At 36.6% G+C, this 25,023-nt stretch overlaps 1 protein-coding gene across 1 annotated transcript in view; it reads left to right on the plus strand.

Moving 5' to 3' along the window:
• The first annotated feature begins 4,826 nt into the window (after nt 1–4,826).
• LOC150092811 (ferredoxin-fold anticodon-binding domain-containing protein 1 homolog) overlaps nt 4,827–25,023 on the plus strand; it is a 62,248-nt gene continuing 42,051 nt past the window's right edge. Inside the window, exons 1-2 of the mRNA XM_090414286.1 lie at nt 4,827–4,898; nt 9,936–10,092. Coding sequence (XP_090270412.1) covers nt 4,896–4,898; nt 9,936–10,092 — 160 coding nt within the window. The 5' untranslated portion in view covers nt 4,827–4,895. The remainder of the gene's footprint in view (nt 4,899–9,935; nt 10,093–25,023) is intronic.

A 25,023-nucleotide genomic window follows, 5' to 3' on the forward strand; every position in this document is an offset into this window, starting at 1 on the left:
TATATTGTCTAGGCATGATATTTTCTTCTTCCAGGTTTTTTTTTCTTTCCGCTGATTTTATTATTTTCCGCTTCTAGTATTACCTGGAGAAAGTTATATTTATAGTTTCCCATTAGATGTCCTAAGTAAGTAGTTGTTTTCTTTTCACAATATTGGTTCATCTAGATTTTTATTTATTCTCCTCTATTGGAATACCTGAGCAGCTAATCATATTGATAAGAGAGTTGTATGGCAACCAAGAAGCTTCAGTAAAAACAATCTTTGGAGAAACAAACATTGCTCGAGTGGAAAAAGTAGGTGGGGCAGGGTTGTATACTGTCTCTCTATCTTTTTAATATTTATAGTGAATATATTATGACAATGGCTAACTTAGACAAAGATCCAGCTGAAATTAAGACTTGTGGCAGGAAAATAAATAATTTAAGATATACAGACGATACAACTATCATAGCAGAAACTAAGGAAGATCTGGAGGGTTGAATAAATTGGTCGATTAACCAATATAATCATGACAACTTCTTAAGGAAATTGTCATCAATATCTCAATAAATTTTGTTTAATTTGTCTGTATATGCATTAAAAAAAAAAAACTTAAACTTCCTCCGGAAGACTTGGTTTTGAATCCGCATGCGTGAGATTAGCTGAGCTTTGAATTTAATATACCTTATGAAGTTTTTTCGTTTATGTAGCCTTGAAGAAATAGCATTTGCATCCATAGAGCTAAGCCAAAGAAGGACTGTTCTGGGTCTGATTTTAGCTGCTGAACAGAGGACCTTTTTCTTAAACTTTAGTTGATAGGTTCATTTTAGTCAATTTCTGAGATGGATAAGCAGACTTTTGCCTTAAACTTGGATTTTAACACCATAAGTCATGAAAATATGTAGAACTGGCACTATTACACACAATAATAGAAGGGTTAGGATTTAGGGCTATGGCATGCCTTTGGTTGCTGGCTGTACTGAAAAGCTTTGATTTAATGATTGTTTAGGCTTACTGTCAGTAAATGATTGAAGGGTTCAGGCTGATTGCTTATCTGTCTTCTAGAAGTTAGATAATGGATAAATGTTCTTTGCTTACTCGTTTGAGGATTAAAGGTATTAGAGGATTTACTTTTTTTTTTCGTATATCATTAACCTTGTCAATAATATTGTTCTAATATAGTTCTGTTAAGTATTTCTGCAAACGTGCATAATTTCACTCAAAAAATTAAATTCCTTAAATCGAGGTACTCCAACAAAAATAATCACGATGGTCTTCAGAAAAGAACATTGTGATTGCTATACATGAGTGCCCAGTAATCTAAAGGATTATTATGTGAGAATATTCCTTAGTAAGCCATAACTGCAATATATTCTCTTCTCTTGTACATTTGTACAAAAAAAAAAAAAAAAGCTCTGACCAATCTTACAATGCCTACTGCGAAAGACGTTGTATCTCATAATCCCTAATCAATATCATGGAAATTGAAGCCTCCCACTATTAGAGATTTATATTTGCTGGCCCACTTGATCTTTTTGAAAAGTCCATCACAACTCGAATCAGTTGTTTCGTAAATAGCCACTACACTTAAAGTTGAGTTATAAAAAAAAAAGAAAAAAAAAGAATGAAATCAGTTAACGCCTTTTATTCTCTGATATGGAGTATGTGAGGCGTTTTATTAAGTTTCATAATGAGGTTATTATTATACAAGTTGTTTCAGGAAGTCATGGGCTTATGGAAGGGTGATTGTTTGAATTCATATCAAGAATATCATATCTATCATATTCCTTTAAAATTTTCACTGAATTCGCACTCACAGCAGCATCCACTAATAGCAAATCCATTATTATACACGTGATGAGAAGATCCTAAATTTTAAATTCTTTCTGTACATCCATATTCAATTTATAGAGATTTCCGGAGTTATACGCAGCCTGCCAATATCTGTAAAATCTCACTTGTTTTTACTGTCGCTTACCTTACCAACTTATTTGTTTCCATAAGATATCCTCTCTTCTGTTTACTCAAACTTTGAAGGCATTTCAAGGAATATTCCTTGATCTACACTGAGGGTCTTACCTCTTGTTTATGCCTCAAGATATTTTGTCTTGTCATCTCTTCTGAGGATAATGACCATATATGAGGACATTAGTCAAGATATGATATTGAAGACTTGTTGGGTAGAAGAATAACTTCATTATTCCTAAAAGCTAGTGTTTACTTCAGAATCACAGTTATTTGATGTAATGGCTTAATCAATTTAGTAATGTGACCAGTATTAAACTTTAATTTTCTGTTCCCTACAATCCAGAAATTCTATAGTTTTATTAACTAGTTGCATCCAGTCCTCAGAAATATAACACTCTACTTGAAATATCCTCAGTCCCATGCATCTCATTTTCCTTTTCCCTCTTTTACCTTGTGGTGTCGAGGGTTTATTAATCATCGGACCTCAAACCGTTCACAAGATAAGGTGGTCAGCTATATACCCCAGTGTATTCTTCTATGTCCGTAGTGCTGAGTTCTCAAGGGTGGTTTGCCTGCTTTGTGGGATGAAAAATCCCACGATAAACTGGGGAAAAAAAACCTACTGTCCATGCCCAAGACTGGCTAACTTGGCTATAGCTGAGGAAGAACTTTCAGCTCCTCACGTCACTGACGGGAATCAAACCTAGGACACGCCTTCCCCAGGCATATGGTTGCATAGCGCACAGCCACTAGGCTAACCGCGCGGATCCTCAATCCAAAATGCCTAAATTGCTTACATACATGAAAGTGACATTCTTTAACATTTTCCCCATGGAATTAATCCATTCAAATCAGCCTGCAAAAAAATCATATATGCACTTTATCACTCTACCCCCACAACTTATCAAGAAGTAACTGTTAATGAAATCGGAATTGTTATTAAGTGGAAATTTTTACACTGAATCCAGCTATACATCCTTTCACTTCTTTATCCAGTGTATAATTTTCATATTCAAATGCAGTCGTGAATGTCTTGATGAAACTTTTCAGTTAAACTTATTACACAAGCATTTGGGCTGATGCACAACCATTGAACTGCTGAACAGCTCGAATTAGTCGTAGAAAGGCATGTAAGTAATTCTCATTTAAATTTAATTGTTCTTCTTGAACAACTCCTGGAAATCTCCCAAGAAGCATATTGTTTATTGACTTAAAACTTTTTTTAACCTAACCTAACCTAACCTTGGTATTGTTGGATTTGCCCTTTGTTGGCCTGAGCTTAATAACTGAGAACACACATACACACACACACACATACTGGCTAGAAAAACGTGATTAGACACATCATAGGAAAGGTGTATCATACCATGTAACCACTTGTTCGTAGTCGGTATATATTGTAAGAAGATGATGCTCTCAAGTCATTGCAACCGTGTCCGATTGAAATGGCTGTGAGAAGAGAACTGACGGAGTTTGAAAAAGATGTTCAGCAAATTGCTGACAAATTAGGCCATCCCAGGTCAACTATCAGTGGCACCATAATGATATGGAAGCATATGTAGTCAACTGCAAGTGTGGCCCGCAGTGTACGAGCCGCCAATACTCATGGAAAGAGACCGTAGAGTGCTACTAAGGATAATATATTCCAGGCATCGACTAGTCTGCACAAAAACATTCAGAAACCGTGGCTCACAATATGAGTTTCCATGGTAGGACCGCAATATGCAAGCTCCACATTACCTGAACCAACATGCAGCATCGTTTTCAGTGGTGCAAAAATCGTGTACAATGAGACGTGGAAGCTTAGAAAGTTTATTATGGAGCAAGAAATCGCGCTACATCCTCAACCGAGGAAAAGGATGGGTGTGGCGAATGCCTGGTGAAGGTCTATTACCAGACTGATATCCTCAACTATGAATTCTGAGGTGGCTGTGTTAATGGTATGGTCCTGTTTTTCCTGGTTTGGCCTCAGTCCTCTGTTTGTGGTGCCATGAACCCAGAATGGTATCTGGACATTCTGGACAATGCAATGCTCCCTACTTTGTGGCGTTTCTAAGGAACTGACCATTGTCTCTTTCAGCAATAAAATGCACAGTTTCATAAGGCTTCTGCTGCTGCTGCTGTAACTGCGTGATTTGTTGACATGAACGTCACCACACTTGACTAGTCTCCACAGAGCTCTGATCTCAACTGTATTGAACATCTATAGAATCAACTGCAGTGTCGAATGAGGTCAAGGGACGTTTTCCGCAACAGTCCAATACTTCATCAGAAGATGCCTACAGGTAGAACGGTTCAAAAATCTCATCGATCGCTATCGTACACTTGTAAAAAGTATACCTTGTAGGATTGCTGCAGTGAAAGCGAAAAGAAATCCTATATATTGTTAAGGTGGGCGCCATAGCTGTTTGTTCCTCACACTATGGTGTCCGTTGACTTCTTTCCAAGCAGTGTAGTTCAGTCTGCCTAAACATGACATGACATGACATGACGTTGTTGATAATTTTCATAAGTAATCTGTTCCTTTAAGACGCTGTTCGAATTGTAAAATTTGCATACTTAGCAGATTTCCTTATTAACACTGACTACCGAAAAAATATCCATTGTTATGAAGCCTTCACTGCATTCCATTCTGAAAAGTTACCATGAAGATGAATATCTAACGTAACAACAGACGATAGTTGGAGAATATCCATAGAACGATCTGCTTTGTGTTCGTTGTTATTGGTCTGGTAGTTTTAACAGACTTTTTTTTTTTTAATTTCTAGTAAATTTAATATAAAACTGAACTGTGCTAATCATATAAGCAATGTTGTTAATGAAATAGGATTTTTACAAACGTAGAGCGAAAAGTACAAGTTAAGACTGGTGGTTAGTTTGCGAAATTCATACTCGTCGATTTCTAATTCTCTCATACCCTTACCCATTTGCCAAAGTTATAACCCAGAATGGTAAATAATTTTAAACTTGTTTCTGAGGAAGAATGTTCGTTCTACTTTGCATCCTGTAGTCGTTATGGTGATAACTTAAGGAAGTTTGGCATACATATACCAAATCATGAACCCTTTCCTATGAAGAACTGTCTCTCTGCTAGCTAAAATATTCAAATTTTGGAGGGTTTTTTTTTTTTTTTTTTTCGAAATTTGGAGACGGTTTAAAGGAAAGTAAATCAGGAGGTTGAGGTTTTTTGTATGTATATATCAACATCACACGAACTAGAATAGAGGATGTGATTTATGCTAAAGGAATATATGTGGAAGGCAGCATAGTATAGTTTGAGGTTAATGTGGCATTGAACAGGGAGGATGTTTATACTATTGTATTTTTTGTTTTTGCACAAACATTTGCCTCGCTGCCATGTAAAAAAAATAATGTATAAAGAATAATTAAATATCCTTAATTGATAATTTAACCATTAATAAAAGAATTAAGCAGACAAAATGATGTTTGAAAAACGGATGTTTTCCCCATGACAATACAGGGATGCCAGGTGGAGAACATTGGACAATTCACACATACTGGCCTCGTAGCCTTATGTGCTTCAACCATAATTTGAAGTTAAGTCAGTCAGAGAAGGCTATTTCTTACTCTCAGGTAGTCCAAAGACTCATCGAGGGAGAATGTGCCAACACGACCGAACGATTGGCTCCCTTCTAACTACTAACCACACTCAAACCTGCTTAACTTTTTGCAAGCCATTAGTAGCAGAGGCTCTACCAATCGACCGACCTAAGTGTGAATGATAATTAGTCTCAAGCTTCAACTTCTCAATCAGTGAAAGTGAGACATAACTTCTCGCCTACTCAACTAAAACGAGATTGGCATCACAAAGGAAGTTACTTCTTACCCATGTAAGAATATAGTTACACACAAACACACAGGGTAGTTTGTCAAAGCTCAAGATACTAATGATGAATTTCAAAGCATTGCTTTGAACTGTACAGATTTTACTTTGTCTCTGACACATCTCAAGCAAGAGCTGAAACACTAAAACTAATAACATCATCATCATCAAATTCCTGACATGGTACCCTCAAGGGGTGTACAGGATATGATAGTACTACATAAAAAATTTACATCATTACTAACTTCCTGTTTCCAATTTTCCTCCAAATCAGTCTGTTACCTGTCAAGATTCCAACGTTATCAGATCTTCTAAGGCACTTTTTACTGTATCAATCCACCTGTATATCTTGGGCTTCCTCTGGGTCTTTTTCCTGTCAACCAGGCAGAGAATACTTGTTTTGCTAATCTTTCCTCTCTCATTGTGTTTAAGTGACCATACCACCTGAGATTAGCTCTGCCAACACATTCCTGGATGCTAACAATGTTAAGTTATTTCCTAATATCCTCTTTTTTAATATGATATTGCCACTGATGTCATCTGTCCATGTCCCTAATCTTTCTCAGAACTCTCATATCTGTGGTCTCTAGTCTTTGGTCAAGTGCTAATTTCTAACTCAGCTCTCAGATCTATAAGTTAAAATTGGTTTGAACACTGTCTTGTATACAGCTAATTTATCGCTTTGACTAATTTCTCTCTGATTCCATATAAATTTATTCAGTTGACTTCCCACCAGCTTTGTTGATTCTGTTGTCTATTCCTATATTTAATTTACTGGCTGCACTAAAAATCGTGCCTAAGTAGCTGAAATGTTTTACTTGTTCTATAGGTTCTCCATTCACAATGTAGTTGATATTTTCACTGCTTCTGCCTATTTTCATTGTCTTTGTTTTGTTATTGCTGACCTTCATACTATATCTATTACAACGGTTATTCAATTTAGTCAGGGAATCTTGCAGGCTTGTAGCGGATTTATTTAGAAGTATAACATGATCCGCATAAAGCAAAGAGTTGACATTAACATCTTCAATTTTGATATCAGTTTTTTTTTAATATCAAATTTGCTTATTCATCATATGCTACATTAGCTGCAGTCTGTTACTTTGCAGTCATTGTTGAGTTCTTTTATAGCAAAAGGTCAATATGCCTCTAGTGAAGTGCACTTGGGTGCTTGTTTGCCATGCATTTTGTTTGAATTTGTTTTTTAGTAGCTTAGTACCATATTTTATAATTTAATATTCTATATATGTTGGATGCTTAAAATACATTTGAGTAGAGAGCAATGTATAAATATATGGACTGCATTTAAACATGAAAGGGTGTTGTCATGTTGAGAGATTGTTGTTTTTGGTACAAGTGAGAATATTAGGGCAGAGAAAACTAGAGATCAGGTTGGATAGTAGGAGGGGTGACCTCTTGCAGGAATAGACACTTGGGAGAATGCATGGTATATTGCACAGTCAAATGGAATCTGGAGGGAGTAATAATAGTATATAGTAATAATGGAGAGAGTATAGAAATAATGAAAATGCATTGATGTTTCTTTACAAATGCCAGGAATAAAGGAGATTAATTACTGATAGCCTCAGCCTGTCTGAAGATTATTGGAATCAGTGAAATGTGGTTGAAAGAAAATGATATTTTAGTGTTAGTTAGCCCAGTAGCCGAATGGCTCAGTCGGTAGAGCATTAAGCTTTTAATCTAAGGTTTCGAGTCCCTGTTCAGGCGATAGTTTTTGGCGTGGTTGGCCGAGTGGTTAGCGTATCCGCTCTCCAGCCAAAAGGCCACGGGTTCGAATCCCGCCATGGGCATCGATGTTTGTGATTGTCTGTGAAAGCACCAGTGGTGGTAGTTGGCGGTAGATGGCGTTGGTGCTAGATAATGAAGGTTGGTGGAGTAGTGAGACGAAGAGTTGCAGAGATGATGCCCTCTCTCGATGAGTCTTTGGACTCTCTGGAGGTGTGATATTATAATAATAATATACTGACAGCACTAGCAAGTTACAGCATATTTCAGTAGGATGGGAAGGGAAAATGCTGTGGTGGAGTATTACTTATAACAAGTAATGAGTTATGCCCCCTCAGAGTCGAGGATTTGGAGGGAAATGGCACTAATGGCTTTGAGTGCATATGATCTGAGGTGGAAGTGGGCAGGACAAGATATTTAGTGAGATGTTGCCATAGAGCACAGTGGGCGATGAGCAGGAAATGTATCAGCAGATCAGTTTCGCAAGTACAAAATGAGTAATCATTATGGGAGATTTTATCAGTATAAATTTGGAAGAGGAAACAGTCATGTAGTAGTAAGGAAATGGAATTTCTGGGGACAAATATCTTAGGCAACAAGTAGTAGAAGGAATATAAGATTCAAGAGTTTTGGATTTGGCTAGAGGATCTGATTGTAACTGAAATGTCATCCCTGTATCTGCTGGGAAAAAGTGACCATATAGTTTTGACTAGGGGAATGAATAGACATGCATAAGTATCAAGGTGAAAGGAATTTATGTGGAAATATAAGGCAAATGATTATAATAATCTTAGAAATCATCTTGTGGCAGTTACATGGATGGAAGGATTGTAAGGATGAGAGTTTTTTTGCATGGAAGTGGTAGGAGCATGGAATGCATTGTTTGAGAGGGTGGTAAACATGCAGAGAGTAGATGAGTTTAAGGAGTGGTATGATAGACTTTGTGTTGACCACCCGTGATGAGTCTTGTGACTTCATGAAGATCAGGAAAATAATAATAATATCATCACCAGGGCATGGGAACTAGTGAAGAAATATTTATTAACAGCAATGATAAGTTGTGTACCATACATTGAGTCATATTTTTTGCAAATAACTTGAGTGAAAAAGAAAATATGATTTGGTGTGAAGTGGATGACATATGATATCAAATAGGAACTGCAGATGAAAAAGAGGTTATATAAGAAGTATAAGGAGGGGGGGGGTGGAGAGCAGATGCATGAACAATATAAGATTCAGAAAGTGACTAGTCATTTCTGGCCTGAGTCTATAGTAAGGAAGACCAAAAATGGAATATGAGGAGAAATCTGCACTACAGTCCAAGGAAAATTCTTTGGAATTCTTTCATTATGTGGCTAGTAGAAGGAAAAATGACCATGCAGAAATGACCCCCATTTGATAGAAAAAGAAGGCAAGTGATCAATGTAATGATATAGCAGAGCTATTTAATGTTCACTCTATCGAGGCATTTCATCCTGGAAAAGCATCTTCTGTTTCTGGGTAGAGGGGGTTTGGAATGGGACGGATTGAAGGATTAGAAATGCATGAAGAGAATATGTTTCAAATACTAAGTACTTTGGAAGGCAGTGAGAATGGAATTTATCTGTTTTAAGAGAATGTGCTAAGGAACTGAGAGCTTCCTGGCTGTTCACTGAAAGTCTAGCTCCTGGGAAAGTGCCCAGCGAGTAGAAGGAGGGTAAGATAGTGCGATTGCACAAGGATGGTGGTAGAATGTGGGCATCAAGCTTTAGACCAGTTTATATTTCTTCTGTGGGTTGTTAAGTGACAAGAGCAGTTGACATGAGAAAGGCATATACCACTTTTTTTTTTTTTTTTTTTTTTTTTTTTTTTTTTTTTTTTTTTTAATTTGCAAAAGCATTTGATAGGGTGCCATATGATAAGTTGATATGTAAGTTTCAACTCATGGAGTGAGATATCAGGTTAGTGAATTGGATTGGAAATTGGCTGTCTGATAGATATTAAAAGGTGGGGGGGGGGAGGACAGCATCAAGGAAGAGGATGCTCAGAAGTGAGGTTCAGTGCCGGGAACAGTAGGAATCAATACTGGGAACTTTTTAACTTTTATGTGAATGAAATTGTTGCAAGGGGTGGAGGGGGCTATTCAGTTGTTTGCAGATGAAGAGAAGTTGGAAAGATTATTAGTAATTGTTCTGAGGTGATAGTTCTTCAGGATGATTTAATCCTTAAGCACTACCTGGACAGAGGCAATACTAGTGGTAGGCAGTAGATGGCATTGTGTGTTGATGATGATGGTGGATTAAGTGTTGGAGATTTGTAGAGTAGGGTGCCCTCCCTCAATGAGCCCTTTGATATCAGAATAAGCATGCATATTTTTTTATTATACATTGTTTTTCACCTTTTTTTTTTTTTTTTTTAGATGAAGAAAGGAACAGTTCTTATTGTTGGAGATGGTAATTTTTCTTTTGCGGCAGCCTATTGTCAACAGACTCAGGAAAAAGTTATAGCAACATGTTTTACAAGCAAACCATTGACAGAAAAGCAGCATATTAATGCAGAAATTCTAGCGCAGAATTGCAAGTATCAAGATTTTTTGTTTTCGATATTTTACTTTTCGTTCTTTTCAGAATGTAACGATTTCAAATCTGAACTAAGTTAAAATTAGTAGCATATACGTACTTAAATGGTACTTGAAAAGAAATCATATTTTTCTTTCTTAAGAAATATGCTATATATATACAGGCAAAAGTTTATATGTGTTTAAGTATAATTTATTCTCTTACCAGGCAAGAGAAAAATTTGTTGTAAACTTAATTCCATAGAGAGGATGGTAGCAGAGGTGGCCTCTTGTGGGAATGGGTACTTGGGAGAAGGGGGGACGACATCAGCTAACACTGAGCCCAGTGGAGTCTAGAGGGGATAATTCTGGGTATAGAAACAACGGCATTTATATGCTTTATACTAATGCCAGGAGTATCCGGTATAAAGGAGAGGAATTGGTGGCACAGATAGCATCAGCCTGGCCAAAAATTATTGGGATCACTGAGACGTGGTTGATAGAAGAGGATATAATAACAGGAATAGAAGTCGCTGAGTACAGCATTTTTCGGCAGGATAGGAAGAGAAAACATGGTGGTGGAGTACTGCTTATAATACTAATGATTTTGAAAGCATATGATGTGAGGTAGAGGTGGGCAAGACAGGATATTTAGTGGGGTGTTGCTACAGACACAGGGTGTTGTAGCAACACCCTGTGTTGCTACAGACACATTTCCTGGTCCTACAGACGGTGAGGACCAGGAAATGTTTAGACAGTTGAGTTTGGCAAGTGCCAGAAGAATGATTGTTATAGGAGATTTTAACTACAGTAGTATAAACTGGGGAGAGGAAGATGCATGTAGCAATAAGGGAATGGAATTTCTAGAATTCTTGAGGGACAAATGTCTTAGGCAACATGTAATAGAGGGAACAAGAGGTTCAAGAGTTTTGGATTTGGTTATAGCATCAGAAGAGTTAATAATAACTGAGATGACATCTCTCCCACCAGTTGTAGAGAGTAACCATATGGTTTTGACTTGGAAAATGAATAGACATGCAGGAGTATCAAAGAGACAGGAACGTATGCGGAATTATAAGGCAGGTGATTATAATAGTCTAAGATGCCAACTTGGGGAAGTTTCATGGAGGGAGGAATTGGAAGGCAGGATATCATTAGTGCATGGGAAATTATGAAAGAATATTTGGTAGCAGCAATGATAAGTTGTATACCACGAGTGAACAAGAGGACACAATTTGGAGTAAAGTGGATGACAAACAATATTAACAGGAATTGCATGCGAAAAAGAGGCTATGGAAGAGATATAAGGAGACAGGTGAAGAGAAGATGAATGAAGAGTATAAGACACAGGCTAGAAGAGTGACTAGTATGGTAAGGAAGACGAAACTGGAATATGAGAGGAGATTGGCCCTAAGATCCAAAGAAAATCCAAGGGAATTTTTTAGATATGTGGCCAGTAGGAGGAGAAATGACTGTGAAAGAATGATATTGTGGAATAAAAATGGGAATAGAGTGACTGATGCAGAGGACATAGTGGAATTGTTCGATGAACACTTTATTGGAGTATTTCATCCTGGAGGAGTCAGTTTTAAATGCCAGAGGGATTGGGCAGGTTCGAGGTTTAGAGGTACAGGAGGAGAGTGTGTTTCAAATACTGAGTACTCTGGATGTCAGTAAAGCTTTGGGACTGGATGGTATTTCACCACGAGTTTTGAGAGAATGTGCTAGGGAACTGACAGTGCCTTTGACCTGGCTTTTCAATGAAAGTCTGGTTGCTGGAAAGGTGCCCATGGAATGGAAGGAAGGTAAGATAGTGCCATTGCATAAGGGCGGTAGCAGGCTGGAAGTGTCTAATTATAGGCCAGTTTGTGTGTCATCAGTAGTTAGTAAGATCTTGGAGAAAGTAGTGAATGACCGTATACAGCATTGGGCAGATGAGGGTAATGTTATCTGTGAAAGTCAACATGGATTTGTGAAGGGGCGCTCTTGTTTTAGCAATATGCTAGCCTTTTATGATAAAGTTACAAGAGCATGAGATGAGGGAAAGACATATACTGCCATTTTCTTAGACTTAGTGAAGGCATTTGACAGGGTGCCACACATAAGCTGATATTTAAGTTGCAGCACATGGGTCTGGATTCGGGATTGGCTGTCCGATAGGTATCAGAGAGAGTTGTGTATGGTGGGATAGTTTCAAGGAGGCAGAGGGTTACAAGTGGGGTCCCACAGGGCTCAGTACTGGGACCTATATTGTTTAACCTTTATATCAATGACATTGTCAGTGGATTGCAAGGAGATATTCAGTTGTTTGTGGATGATGCGAAGCTGGAAAGGATTATTAGTAATAGTGCAGATGCGGCAGCCCTGCAAGAGGATTTGAATAAGCTAGATAGATGGGCAAATGAATGGGGGGGGTATCAGTTTAATGCAGCAAAATGTAAGGTCTTGAGGTTTGGGAAACATCGATGGGACACTGTATACTCTATAGGAGGAGTTATACTGGAGGAAGTAGGGGAGACAAGAGATCTGGGTTTGATGATTGATAGAAACCTGAAATTTAGGGAACATATTGCAAAGATGGTGAAGGTAACACAGAGGATTGCTGCAATAATGAGAAGGATGCTGACCTGCAGAGATAAAACAGTTATTATTCCGTTATATAAGACACTGATCAGACCACACTTGGAGTATTGTTCTCAGATTTGGTCCAGGATTTGAAGGGGATAAATTAGTTGTGGAAAGGGTACAAAGGCTGATAATAAAGATGGTTTCAGGACTGTATAATGATAGTTATGAGGATCGGCTGAGGGAATGTGGAGTGCAGAGTTTGGTGGTAGAAGAAGGAGAGGTGATATGATTGAGACTTTTAAACTGTTGAGAGGTGGTTGCAGGGTTGACACTGTTGAGTTCTTTCGCTTGGTTGAACAGCGGGAAGGAGTGATGACAAGAGGGCATCCCTGGAAGTTACAAAAGGAAACTGTGAGCAAGAGGGCAAGGAGTGGTTGCTTTGCATGGAGGGTGGTTGAACTATGGAATGCATTGCCTGATGGAGTGGTGAGAGCGAGAACGGTCAGTGAGTTCAAGGAGTGGTATGATAGACTTTGTGTTTCTTTGGGGGGGGGGACCTCCCCTCAATGAGTCTTGATAGACTTTGTGTTTCTTAGGAAGGACCTCCCACGATGAGTCTTTTGACTCCATGGAGGCCTGAATAATAATAATAATTTATGTAATCCTCCTAGGATTTGATATAACAGCTTTTTTATGTTTTCAATTCAGGGTAAGTACTTAAAAATATTGTAATCTTTAGGATATCATTTGTAATTAGCCTTTTAACTGGAGACATTAGTTTACAATTTAATTAAACGTATAACATATTGCTTACATGAATAATAATTTCTTTTCTACATGCAACTTTCATCCGAGTTATTTTTAGCACTTTGGAGCAATTGATTTAAAAGATGGAATAATACTAGAAGTGTAAATGACATAAGGATTAACTAAGAAGAAAAGTATCAAGAGTTTACTACAACTCTTGATACCTTTAGTCTGAAATACATGTGATTTCTATGTATTACTATTACGAAGGTATCTCTGTAGAGTTTGAAGGCTCAAAATGGGAGGCCTACATTAACTATCATTCACACAACTTGCTGATTATAAAGCTATACTTCCACCTTCTAATCAGATTAGGAAGGTTTAAGTTTCTTAATCTGATTAGAATGTGGCGGCAGGTGTAGCTTTACGTAAATTCTGAGCTACTTCAAACTGAATTTTGTTAGCCATGTGTTGAGGAATATTGTACATGCTTCTGTCAGTCAAATAAAAGAAATCCATCATGGTTATTCTTTTCAGGACGATTTCAATATCATGACTTTTAGCTAAAACATTTAGCTCCTCCAGGCTGAGAAGATGTTTAGAAATGTTCATTAGTAATATTCAGTGTACTTATGATGAAATGCTGTTTGGCATTATATCCAGTATTTCTATAGAATTATTTAACAGAATTTTATCAAAATTTGATAGGGCTAATATGGAGGTTTAACCCTGTGGAGGTCACGGTCGAGAAAATTGCAGTGTAGGTCACGTGAATCTGAGAGATACATTCATTACTAGTATGTGCTAAAATGCGATAAAACTTAAAAAAAAAAAAAACACTTCAAATATAATACATGATGGTTTATTTATTTTCAGTTACAATTTAGAAATTATTGAACAAAGAAACAAATAAAAAAACAACAACTAAATCAATACTATCCTGACATCGGAGTTCGTGGTATCTCTCAGATACAATTTACTATCACACGTGACTTTCGCATTCGACTCTATCATTCTCATCATTGAACTCGAGTAACATTTGATGGATTATCCAATTGATATATTTTTCCAGCCATTTTCAATGGTAAGTAAAAAAAAAAACCCAACTAAACCAATACTATACTGACATCAGAGTTTGCGGTATCTCTCAGATACAGTTTACTATCAAACATCACAAACCTTTACATAACAAGTGTTAAACCAAACTGACAGCAAAAAACAGTGCGGAATATCACTCATAACATATGCACGTGTAGCTAGTCGTGACTTTCAAGCTACACAGTGAATATGTGTAAGAATATTTATATTAAACGATTTGCATGTATCCATCAGATCACTGTGGCCTCCGCAGGGTTAATTGATTAGTCACCTATCACTCAGCATTGTCATCTATCATGGTGATATCCAGAACTTAATGATAAACATTTTCTGATATCCTCAATCAGGAAGAGCCAGATGATATTTTAGATAAATATCATGAATTTGTACTTGTTTCCATAATAATATATATATATATATATGTATATGTATGTATGTGTGTGTGTGTGTGTGTGTGTGTGTGTGTGTGTGTGTGTGTGTGTGTGTGTGTGTGTAAAAGAACATAAAAACATCCCAAAAGTGATGTATTTTCTTATTTTGGGGTTTTAGAGGTTTGTGTAATATTACTCAAGACACAACTAATAAAATTCAGTTTGTAGCAATACGGATTCTATATACAATGCCACTTCATAATCTTACTTACTCTGAAAGTAAAGCTTTTTGTCATCATCATCATAAAAGCTGATTAGGAAAAAGCAGTACTGTAGTAGGACAGAAAGGAATAAATACTATAAGAAAATAAGGATTCGTGCCGGACATGGAAGATGTGCAAGCTCTCTGTACAAGTGGGGAAAAATTCCCTCACTGGAATGCGACTGCGAGCACCCGAATCAATCAATCCACCACATCTTTACTGAGTGCAGTCTTCGTGCATACACAGGTCAAAGAAATGACTTCCTGGAGGTGACACTGCATGTTTTAGACTGGATCAGACAACTTGATATTAACCTATAAGTGTTTTGTTTGTTGAAATTATAAGTGTCTTTGTTTTATTCTAATTGTTTGTCACTTACTTTTTATATACAGGTAACCCTCGTATAACGCGGTACTTATACAATGCTGTTTCGGTATTATTATTATTATTATTATTCCTGATGCCTCCAAGGAGTCCGAAGACTCATCGCGGGAGGACACCTACAACTGTCTCTACACCTAACCTCTACTACGAATCATCTCCATCAACGCCATCTACCGCCCACCTCCAACACCACCACAACTAGTAATTTTTGTCTGTAAATTGCGTGTGTTCTGAAGGGCCGATTTGTATGTATGCGGGATGAAAAACCCGAGTTTCCAGGAGAAAAAACCCTGCTACCTCCGTATGAGATCGGCTAACTCACCTTCGATTGAAATCGACCAGATAAAGATTCCTCCCGTCGCGATGAGAATCGAACTTAGGCCTATTCCAATCGAAGGACGCAATGTACCGTCGTTCTTCCAATTGCGCTACGGAGGCTAATATATAGTATAACGCGGTCTACAAATTGTAGTATCCCTTGTTCAACGCGACTTCAATATGACAAGGTCTACAATTTCTAGTAACCCTTTATTTATTTATTTTTTCATATTTATTACTGTGGGACTTAAAAATCAAATTTTATTTTCGTTAAATTTGTGTCTGCCCGTATCATGCAAGTAGTTATAAGTATTGAATTTAGTTTTATTGTATCATTAATAAGGTACTGTACAAAGGCTTTTGCAGTCTGTGTCATTCTCAACAAAGTGCAATTAGAGACAGATGGAATAAAACAGCGCTAACTAATAAATCCCATGTCCCCTCTCATAGAAACTATGCTGTATAGGCTTAAGTAAAACCATATGTTGCACTGAAATACGGTATCTAAAAAAAACTATTGTTCAATTATGAAATAAGTGTTTAAACTAAACATGTTTGGTCGTTTTATAATTAAAATAAACTTATTTAATACTGACCATTTACAAACAAACTTACATTATAGCCTACCAGTTTCACCAGCAAACTGTCTGGCTTTTTTTTTTTACTTTTACAACAAACACGCATGCCTGATAATGAATAAGAACAATAAGTCCTCTCTGTCATGCAAACGTGTAACCTTAGCTACTAGTTGGTTTACAACGTTTTTTTATGTTCCTTTCAATTTGCATTTACTAGTTTTTGTCTTTCCGTAAATGCCTTGAAAAAGCCAGACAGTTTGCTGTCGAAACTGGTAGGCTATAATGTAAGTTTGTTTGTAAAAGGTCAGTATTAAATAAGTTTGTGTTTTAATTTTGAAATAAGTGTTTGTTTTATTGCATTTGAAATTCTCAATGTCATTATGACAGATCACAGAGGCTAACTTAAAAAAAAGACTACCAAGAATTGAAACATGCCATATAATGAATTGTGAGTTCTCCTACCAAAAAGCCATAAAATTCAACCAAGGGTTGAAATGTTTGTGTGAGTTGAGCCAGTCAGTAATGAGGAAGTTCCATCAGAACGATAAATGACACCCTGTTGTGAATGTGTTAAAACTAATAGTGAATTGTTATGACAGTTTCAGATGTTATGGAATTCGATTGAAGAGAATTAGCATTTCAACTCAAAACTTGTCGGTTGCTTTTGTCTTTGGGTCGCATGATCTTTTGTTAATACTGCATCATCATATGCATCTTTATATAGCTGCTGTCTTGTGTAAAACAAAATTCAGCTTGTACGTATTATAACATAATAAAAAATATACTTGAATAATTTATAAGCGTATAAAAGGATATCACCTGTAAATCGTTGACATGCCAGAAAAATTCTCAGACATGCCACCTCTGGCATGAGTGCCATAGGTTCACCATCTAGGGTTTACTGTATAAAGCATTTATTGTTGAAAATTGTCTTCGTTTTCTGCAAGGAAAGTGTATTTAAAATCATAAGTGTGTTATTCTCAAGCTGAGCAGTTTATTTTTTGGCGAGTTACATACATATGTAATGCTTTTTTTTATGTAAAAGTTTATTTTTATTGTAATGGTCACTAAAACTGCAACGAAAGGGAAAAAAAAACAAGATTGAAGAGGAAATTCATTTCTCTCAAAGAAAAAATTAAAATCTTTGATCAGTTGAAAATTGGAGAAAAACCAGGAGTTGTTGCAAGGACTCTGAATTTAAATGAATCAACAATTCGAACAATCAAACAAAATGAACATAAAATCCTAGAAAGTGTTATTGCTGGGTCAATGGTAAGTGCAAAGCGCGTTGTTCGTGTTCACGATATTCTAATAGAAAAAATAGAGAAATCTCTAATTGATTTGGATAGAAGATTGCACTCAAAAGAAAATTCCTTTGGATGGACACTTTATTAAGCAAAATGCTCTCAAAGTTTATAAACATTTAAAAGAACTTGATCAAAATTCTTCAGAAGAAATCTCTCAGCATGGATTTTGTGCTAGTAAGGGTTGGTTCAAAAACTTTAAAAAGCGGTTTTCTTTGTATAATCTTAAAATTCAGGGAGAATCAGCATCAGCAGACGTTGAAGCTGCTCGGAAATACCCAGCAGAACTTTTAAAAATCATTAAAGAAGGTGGTTACAGTGCAGACCAGGTGTTCAATGTGGATGAATCTGGATTATATTGGGAAAAAAATGCCAAAACGCACCTATATTTCAAAAAATGAAAGATCAGTGCCTGGACTCAAAGTTTCCAAAGATAGAATTACTCTACTGTTTTGTAGTAATGCATCAGGTGATTACATGACAAAACCAATGTTTATTAACCGATCCGCAAATCCTTGTGCGATGAAAGGGCTCAACAAGTCCATCCTACCTGTTTATTGGCAGGCCAACAAAAAGGCATGGGTTACAGCTCGCATGTTTGAAAATTAGTTTTTCAAGTTTTTTGTACCTGATGTAGAAAGTTACACAAAGAAAAAGAATATGGACTATAAAATTCTACTAATTTTAGATAACAAACCAGGCCACCCAACAAATTTAAGCCATCCAAATATTAAAATAACTTTTTTGCCGCCTAATACTACTTCACTTATTTAGCCACTTGACCAAGGAATAATATCAACATTAAAGTCATACGAACATTTCAATTAATTTTGGAAAAAATGGAATCTAATCCAAACATGACACTGCCTTAAGCGTGGAAAGAGTTTTCAATATTGAATTGTGTAAAAATTATTTCTCTGTCCATTAAGGAATTACAACCCTCTGCGCTGAATGCTTGCTGGAAAAAAATATGGCCTGAAGCCATTCTGGAACAAAATTTCGTACCTCCAGTGGATGCCATGATGTGCTACATTGTATAATTAACGTTGCAGACATTTTTGGTGGAGAAGGCTTTTGCGATATGGTTGAAAACAAAATTAGTGAATTACCGTATTTGCCGGCATATAAGATGCATCCCCCCTTTTTTGTACACATTTTTTAGGAAAAAAACTTGATCGCTGAATATAATAATGAATTTATAGTATTTCAATTATAAAGTAATAAGTAGGTCTACTTTCAACAAATACTTAATCTAACTAGGAAAGAGTACCCACCTTTTAATCTTCTTCGTCAAAACCCAGAAATTCATCTCCAGAGCTAAATGACGAAACACTTCAAACCTCTTCTAAATCAGAATCTGAGTCCTCATACAACAAATTGTCCTCCGTACCATCCAGTGCATTACTAATGCCACACTTCTTAAATGATTCAACCACTGTCTCAGTTTCACAGCATCCCATGAAGCTTTGACCCACTCACAAACTTGTGAAATGGCAAGCCTCTTCCTTCTTCCTGATGGCGTAACCTCAAAATCTGAAGACTGCATCCAGCTGTTCCACTTCTCCTTCATAAATCCCTTAAATGGTTTATTAATACAGACATCTAAAGGTTGAAGCTAACTAGTTAGACCTCCTGGAATTACAGCTAACTGAGATTTCAATTCCTTGAGTTTATTTTTAACATCTTGTGTTCTGTGAGAATGAAACTGATCCCATACTAGCAGGGCAGGCTTCTTCAACAGTCAGCCAGGCCACTTAGACCAAATTTTATCTATCCATAACTTCATTTCTCCTCCATCCATCCAGCCTTTTGCATGAACATGTACAAACACTCCTTTAAGCAATTTTTCTTTGGGTAGCATCTTCCTTTTAAAAATCAATAGTGGTGGTAATTTTGTCCAATCAGCACAGCAGGATAAACAACCATGTAGTGAGTTTTTCCGTGCCCCAAAGTTTTAACAGTAACACCTTTTGTGGCCTTAGAATCTACAGTTTTGTTTGAGGGCACATCAAAAGTCCGCAGCACCTCGTCCATGTTTCCTATTTGTGCAAGTTCAAAATTTTCTCGTTTCCTTGCGTTAATGAAGAATCGATGAAATTCAATAATTTTTTCTTCATATTCAGCTGGCATCTTTTGTGATATTTTTGTTTCAGTCCACATACATGAATCTGGAACACCATGATGCTGATCCAGTAAAGTTGGTGATACCTCTGTTAGTGGCTATCGCTTTCGCTTGATGAATAATCATTTTTGTAGATACTGAAAGTCCTGCTTTTCTGTGGTCAAAAATCCAAGTTCTGCCTCAAGTTCTGGCCATTTTGCAGTTCCACTTCGTAGGTTATGTTTACTGTGAGTTACTTTTTTTAGATCCTCTTCCTGATTCTGCCAAATTCTTATTATTTTTTCAGTTGCGGGTGGTCTGAATTGCTTCTCTGCAGTCCTGTTTCCATGTTCTTGAGCATACACAATCACACGTAGTTTGTATGCAATATTGTAGCAATGCCGACGTTTTTCAGCCATAATTTGCAAAGAAATTTAGAGAAAATTGAACGGCAGAAATTTATCACCGTTCACAACAACTGCAATAACATGCGCATCCACTGAACTCTACGTAACTGGGATGCTCTCACACACCACAAGGAAGCAAGAGAAAGCACGTAACTCGGAACAGAGAAAATTTCCAGAAAGGAAAGTAATAAAAAAACTGAGTATCAGCATATAAGACGCACCCTGTTTTTCAGACCTATTTTCAAAGAAAAAAAGTGCGTCTTATATGCTTTTATATGCTCTTTTACGCTTTTTATACGCTCTTATATGCCGGCAAATACAATAATTAGCACCTCCATAGCGCACGCAATTGGAAGAACGATGGTACGTTGCGCCCTTCGATTGGAAAAGGCCTAAGTTTGATTCTTGTCATGACGGGAGGAATCTTTATATGGACGTTTTCAATTGAAGGTGAGTTAGGCAATCTTATATGGAGGTAGCAGGGTTTTTCAACTGGAAACTTGGGTTTTTCATCCCACATACAGACAAATCAGCCCTTCAGAACACACAATGTACAGACAAAAAAATACTAGCTGTGGTGGTGGTAATGACCAGTAGATGGCGCTGTTGTTGATGATTGGTAGTAGAGGTTTGGTGTAGTGGTGGAAACGGAGAGTTGTACAATAGGTGTCCTCCCACAATGAGTCTTCAGACTCCTTGGAGGTGTCACGAATAATAATAATAATTGATGGTGAAACAGATTTAAACGAGGAACTGGTACAATTAATAGATTAGGTTTCGCGGGGAAAGTTCTGCCGAAGATTCTGATTGTGATGAATCCGTTAAAGAATTCAGTTTAAATTAGCAGAAGGATTGGACTTGGCAAGAAAGTTAGGAAGTTATTTTATGGATAATGATCCCTCAATAGAGTGCTCGGGAAAATTCACGAGACAATTGGATATTTGTTTAGTGCCATATTATGAACTTAATAAAAAATTGCAGCCAAGTGGTAAGTAAGGTTTTATTACTGACTTCTTGATGACTAAACCAGTCAACGTATGCAATGAGAATTATACAAATGATGTCCAAGAGATTTCAAGTGGTGATGACCTCCAGCCACTTAAAGAACATCTACGAAATGTTATTTCTAAAGACAGTGATGATGATTAAAATATGCGCTTTATTTTATTGTGTCTAAAACATTTATGCCTTATGTGCAATGAAATTTATGTACAATTTGTAATTTTTATAATTTTATACTACGTATTTGTCTCATAGTTTGTTTTCTTAACTTACATGAATTACCGGAATTAAATAAAAAATATTGTTTTTGTTGGATATGTCATTGTTGTTTATATAATTAAAAAAAAAACGATTTCAGAACCTAGCCCTACTTTTTCTATGTGATCTAAGTCTCGTATAACGTGATTTATATAACGAGGCATTTCTATGGAACCTAACATCCATGTTATACGAGGGTTACCTGTATTTATTTTTATCTATGTACCTTTATAACTGCATATAGATTGCCATATGCTAAAAAAATAAATATAGGAAAATAAGCAAAGAAATACATAATTTGCAGAGATTATTTTATATGTCATCTTCTTATCAGTGATCGTCTGAATCATATCGACTGAACAAACTTCTAGATGAAGTCATTTTTTAGTTGCAGAATTCAAAAAAAAAAAAAAAATGAGCACATTACCATCAACATACACTTAGACTATGTGAACTCCCTAATTTTTACAAACTGTACATCATTCTGTTGTGACGTAGTATATGATGTAGTAGAGCGTATTGGCAGTCACAACACAGCTTTCCAAGCAATTCTGAACATCATCTTTTATCTATAAATATTCTAATTCTAGTATGACTTTGAAAGGATTACTGATAAGAATAAAGAGTGGAAGATATGTGGAATTAGTGGTGGCAAAGATAGTGCTTCGGAAATAGGTATTTTTTAGTTTTTGGATGCCAGTAGTGTGTTGGAGGATGGAGATAATGTTTAAGACCTACATATAGATTTAGCCTTGAATAGTTTAGCAGATGGAGATGTTTTTTGGTTGTCTGATGGCAATTGAAAGCAGAATGTGTGGAGAGAGAAATAGAACTGCTGAGAAAAGAGATGGAAAGAATGAAGACTGAGTTGAAGAGGTTGAATAAAGATCTTCGAAGAATATAGTGGTTGGCTAGTGTGAGAGGAACGAGAATAGGTGTAAGAGAACAGCCTCAGAGAGCAACAGAGAAGAAGGCGAGCGAATGAGAGACAGGAAAAGAGAGAAAATTGCAGAAAGATGAGAACATGTGTTAACATTGAACTCTGAGAGGTATCTGAACATTCTGGACGACGCAATGCCTCCTACTTTGTTGCGTTGTTACGGAATTGACCGTTGTATCTTTCAGCAAGACAATGCATCATGTCATAAGGCTGCTGCTGCTGTAACTGTGTGGTTTGTGAACATGAACATCACCACTTTTGACTGGCTTCTATAGAGCTCTGATTTCAACTGTATTAAACATTTGTGGGATGAACTAGAGTGTCGAGTGAGGTGAAGGGCATCCATCCACAACAGTCCAGCACCTCATTACTTGCTTACATGAAGAATGGTCCAAAATTCCCATTGATTGCTGATGTACACTGGTAAAACATATGCTCCGTAGGATTGCTGCAGTCATCAAAGTGAAAGGAGGTCCTACATCTTATTAAATTGGGCACTATGGCTCTTTGTTCCATTTTGGTGTCCATGGACCTCTTTCCAAGCAGTATACATATACAGGAGGTATATTCCAGTCATATGACATGTTGGATACAGACACCATTGTATAACAAATTATTACCTTTTGTTTTATTTTTTCTCACATTGCAAAAAAAAAAATAGTGAAGAAAGCTCAACAAGATTTGAGATAGATTTATTAGTAATACTGAAAATGATTTCCATAGACATGAAAATGCAGCTTAAAAATTAAGGTAATGATTTAGTAACAATTTGAATCAGTCATTCATGTATTTAACTCATACAAAGCATTTATGTATGCCAGTTATATATATGTAATTAACATGTCACATGTTAGATGTAACTGATATTTGATTGTGAAGGCAAAATTTTGATTTAAACAAATATAGTTTTTAACTATATTTATTAATTTTAATCTTAGTACAGGCAGCCCTCGGTTTACGCCTCGCTTCCGTTCCTGAAAAAACAGGCGTAAACCGAATTGCCATAAAACGAACCCAATTTTAATGGGAGGTACAAAGTTATGTTCTACGCAGTCAAAAAATATGCACGTGAAGTACGTGTAACATTATTATATTTAAAGGTTTGATAATACACTTATATTTGTTAAAATAAAATTATTAATAACGAAAACAAAACAAAATTATATACAAAAAATATGAAACTTCGAAAAGATATTACATATTTCTATGTTGAAGTTCCTGGTTTCGAATCACCTGCATTTTTTTTGAAAAATGTATCCAGTGTTAACTGCCTAGATTTTATTTCTTTAAGGAGTTCAGTGTAAGATCGAATGGATGCGATTACACTCCTTTTTGCATTCTCACTCCATTCCCAATTGTGGTCCATTTCACAGAATTCATCAGTCAGTATCTCTACACTGTAAATTGTCCGTTTTTATATCTGTCAGAGGACCTTCTTTGTTTTCTTTCTCCTCCTTTGGATGTTGACTTATTTGTTTGGCTAATTCTTTTAAGTCTTCATTGGAAAGCGGTTTATCGTTGCTTTCTAAGACTTCTGTCACATCTTCAACTGTAATATCATCTAATCCCACCTCTCGCGCAAGCTTGGTAACGTCTTCAATAACATTCTCCTCTTGCTCTAATTCCTCGAAGTCATGCATAAATTCTGGAAGAAGTTTTCGCCATGCTCCTTTTAAACACTTTGCTGACACTTCGTTCCAAGCTGCCTTGATGTTGTTAATGCCCTTCAAAATATCGAATGACCGCCAATAGTCTTTAATAGTTTTTCCTGAAGTGTCCAAGACTTTTACCATTTCCATAAATGTTATACGGAGGTAATAGGCTTTGAAGATTGATATAATCCCCTGATCCATCCATTGCAAAAATGATGTTGTGTTTGGGGGCATGTAAACAACCTTGACATCCAATGGTGTTCTTACTTCAGCAAGGTTTTGAGGATATCCAGGGGCATTATCCAAGAGAAGCAATGCCTTGGCTGGCAAATCATTTTCTTTACAGAAGCAAAGCATGGTAGGACAAAAATAATTTATGTACCAATCTATAAAAATGTCTTGTGTAACCCAAGCTTTCTTTCTTCATTTCCAATAGACTGGCAGCATGGCTTTTAGACCCTTAAAGGTGCGTGGTGTCTGTGAATGGTACACCAACATTGGTTTTAGCTTCAAAGTTCCGGAGACATTTGCACCCAACAAAAGCATAAGTCTATCTTTTGCAGCTTTAAAATCTGGAGCAGAATGTTCTTCACAGAAAATGAAGGTGCATGATGGCAATTTTTTCCAGTAGAGCCCAGTCTCATCAGCATTAAAAATGAGATCAGGAGGATAACTTCCTTGTTCTACACAGTCTTGAAATTCTTTAGGAAAAGCAGCCACTGTCACGACATCTGCACTTGCCACCTCACCACATAATTTGACAGTATGGCACTTACTTCGAGACTTAAATCTCATGAACCAACCTTTGCTTCCCAAAAATGTTTCTTCGCCTCCATCTGTCTTTTTAAGATGCTCAAAAATTGTTTTTGCTTTCTCAGTTATAACAGCCTGCATCAGAGGAATGTTTTTCTGATTCAAATCATTCACCCATAATGATAATATTTTTTCCATTTTTTCAT

This window comes from Typopeltis vanoorti, chromosome 25, assembly GCF_054136105.1.
Source record: "Typopeltis vanoorti isolate ZY-2024b chromosome 25, IOZ_Tvanoo_1.0, whole genome shotgun sequence".
In the NCBI taxonomy this organism is placed as follows: domain Eukaryota; kingdom Metazoa; phylum Arthropoda; class Arachnida; order Uropygi; family Thelyphonidae; genus Typopeltis; species Typopeltis vanoorti.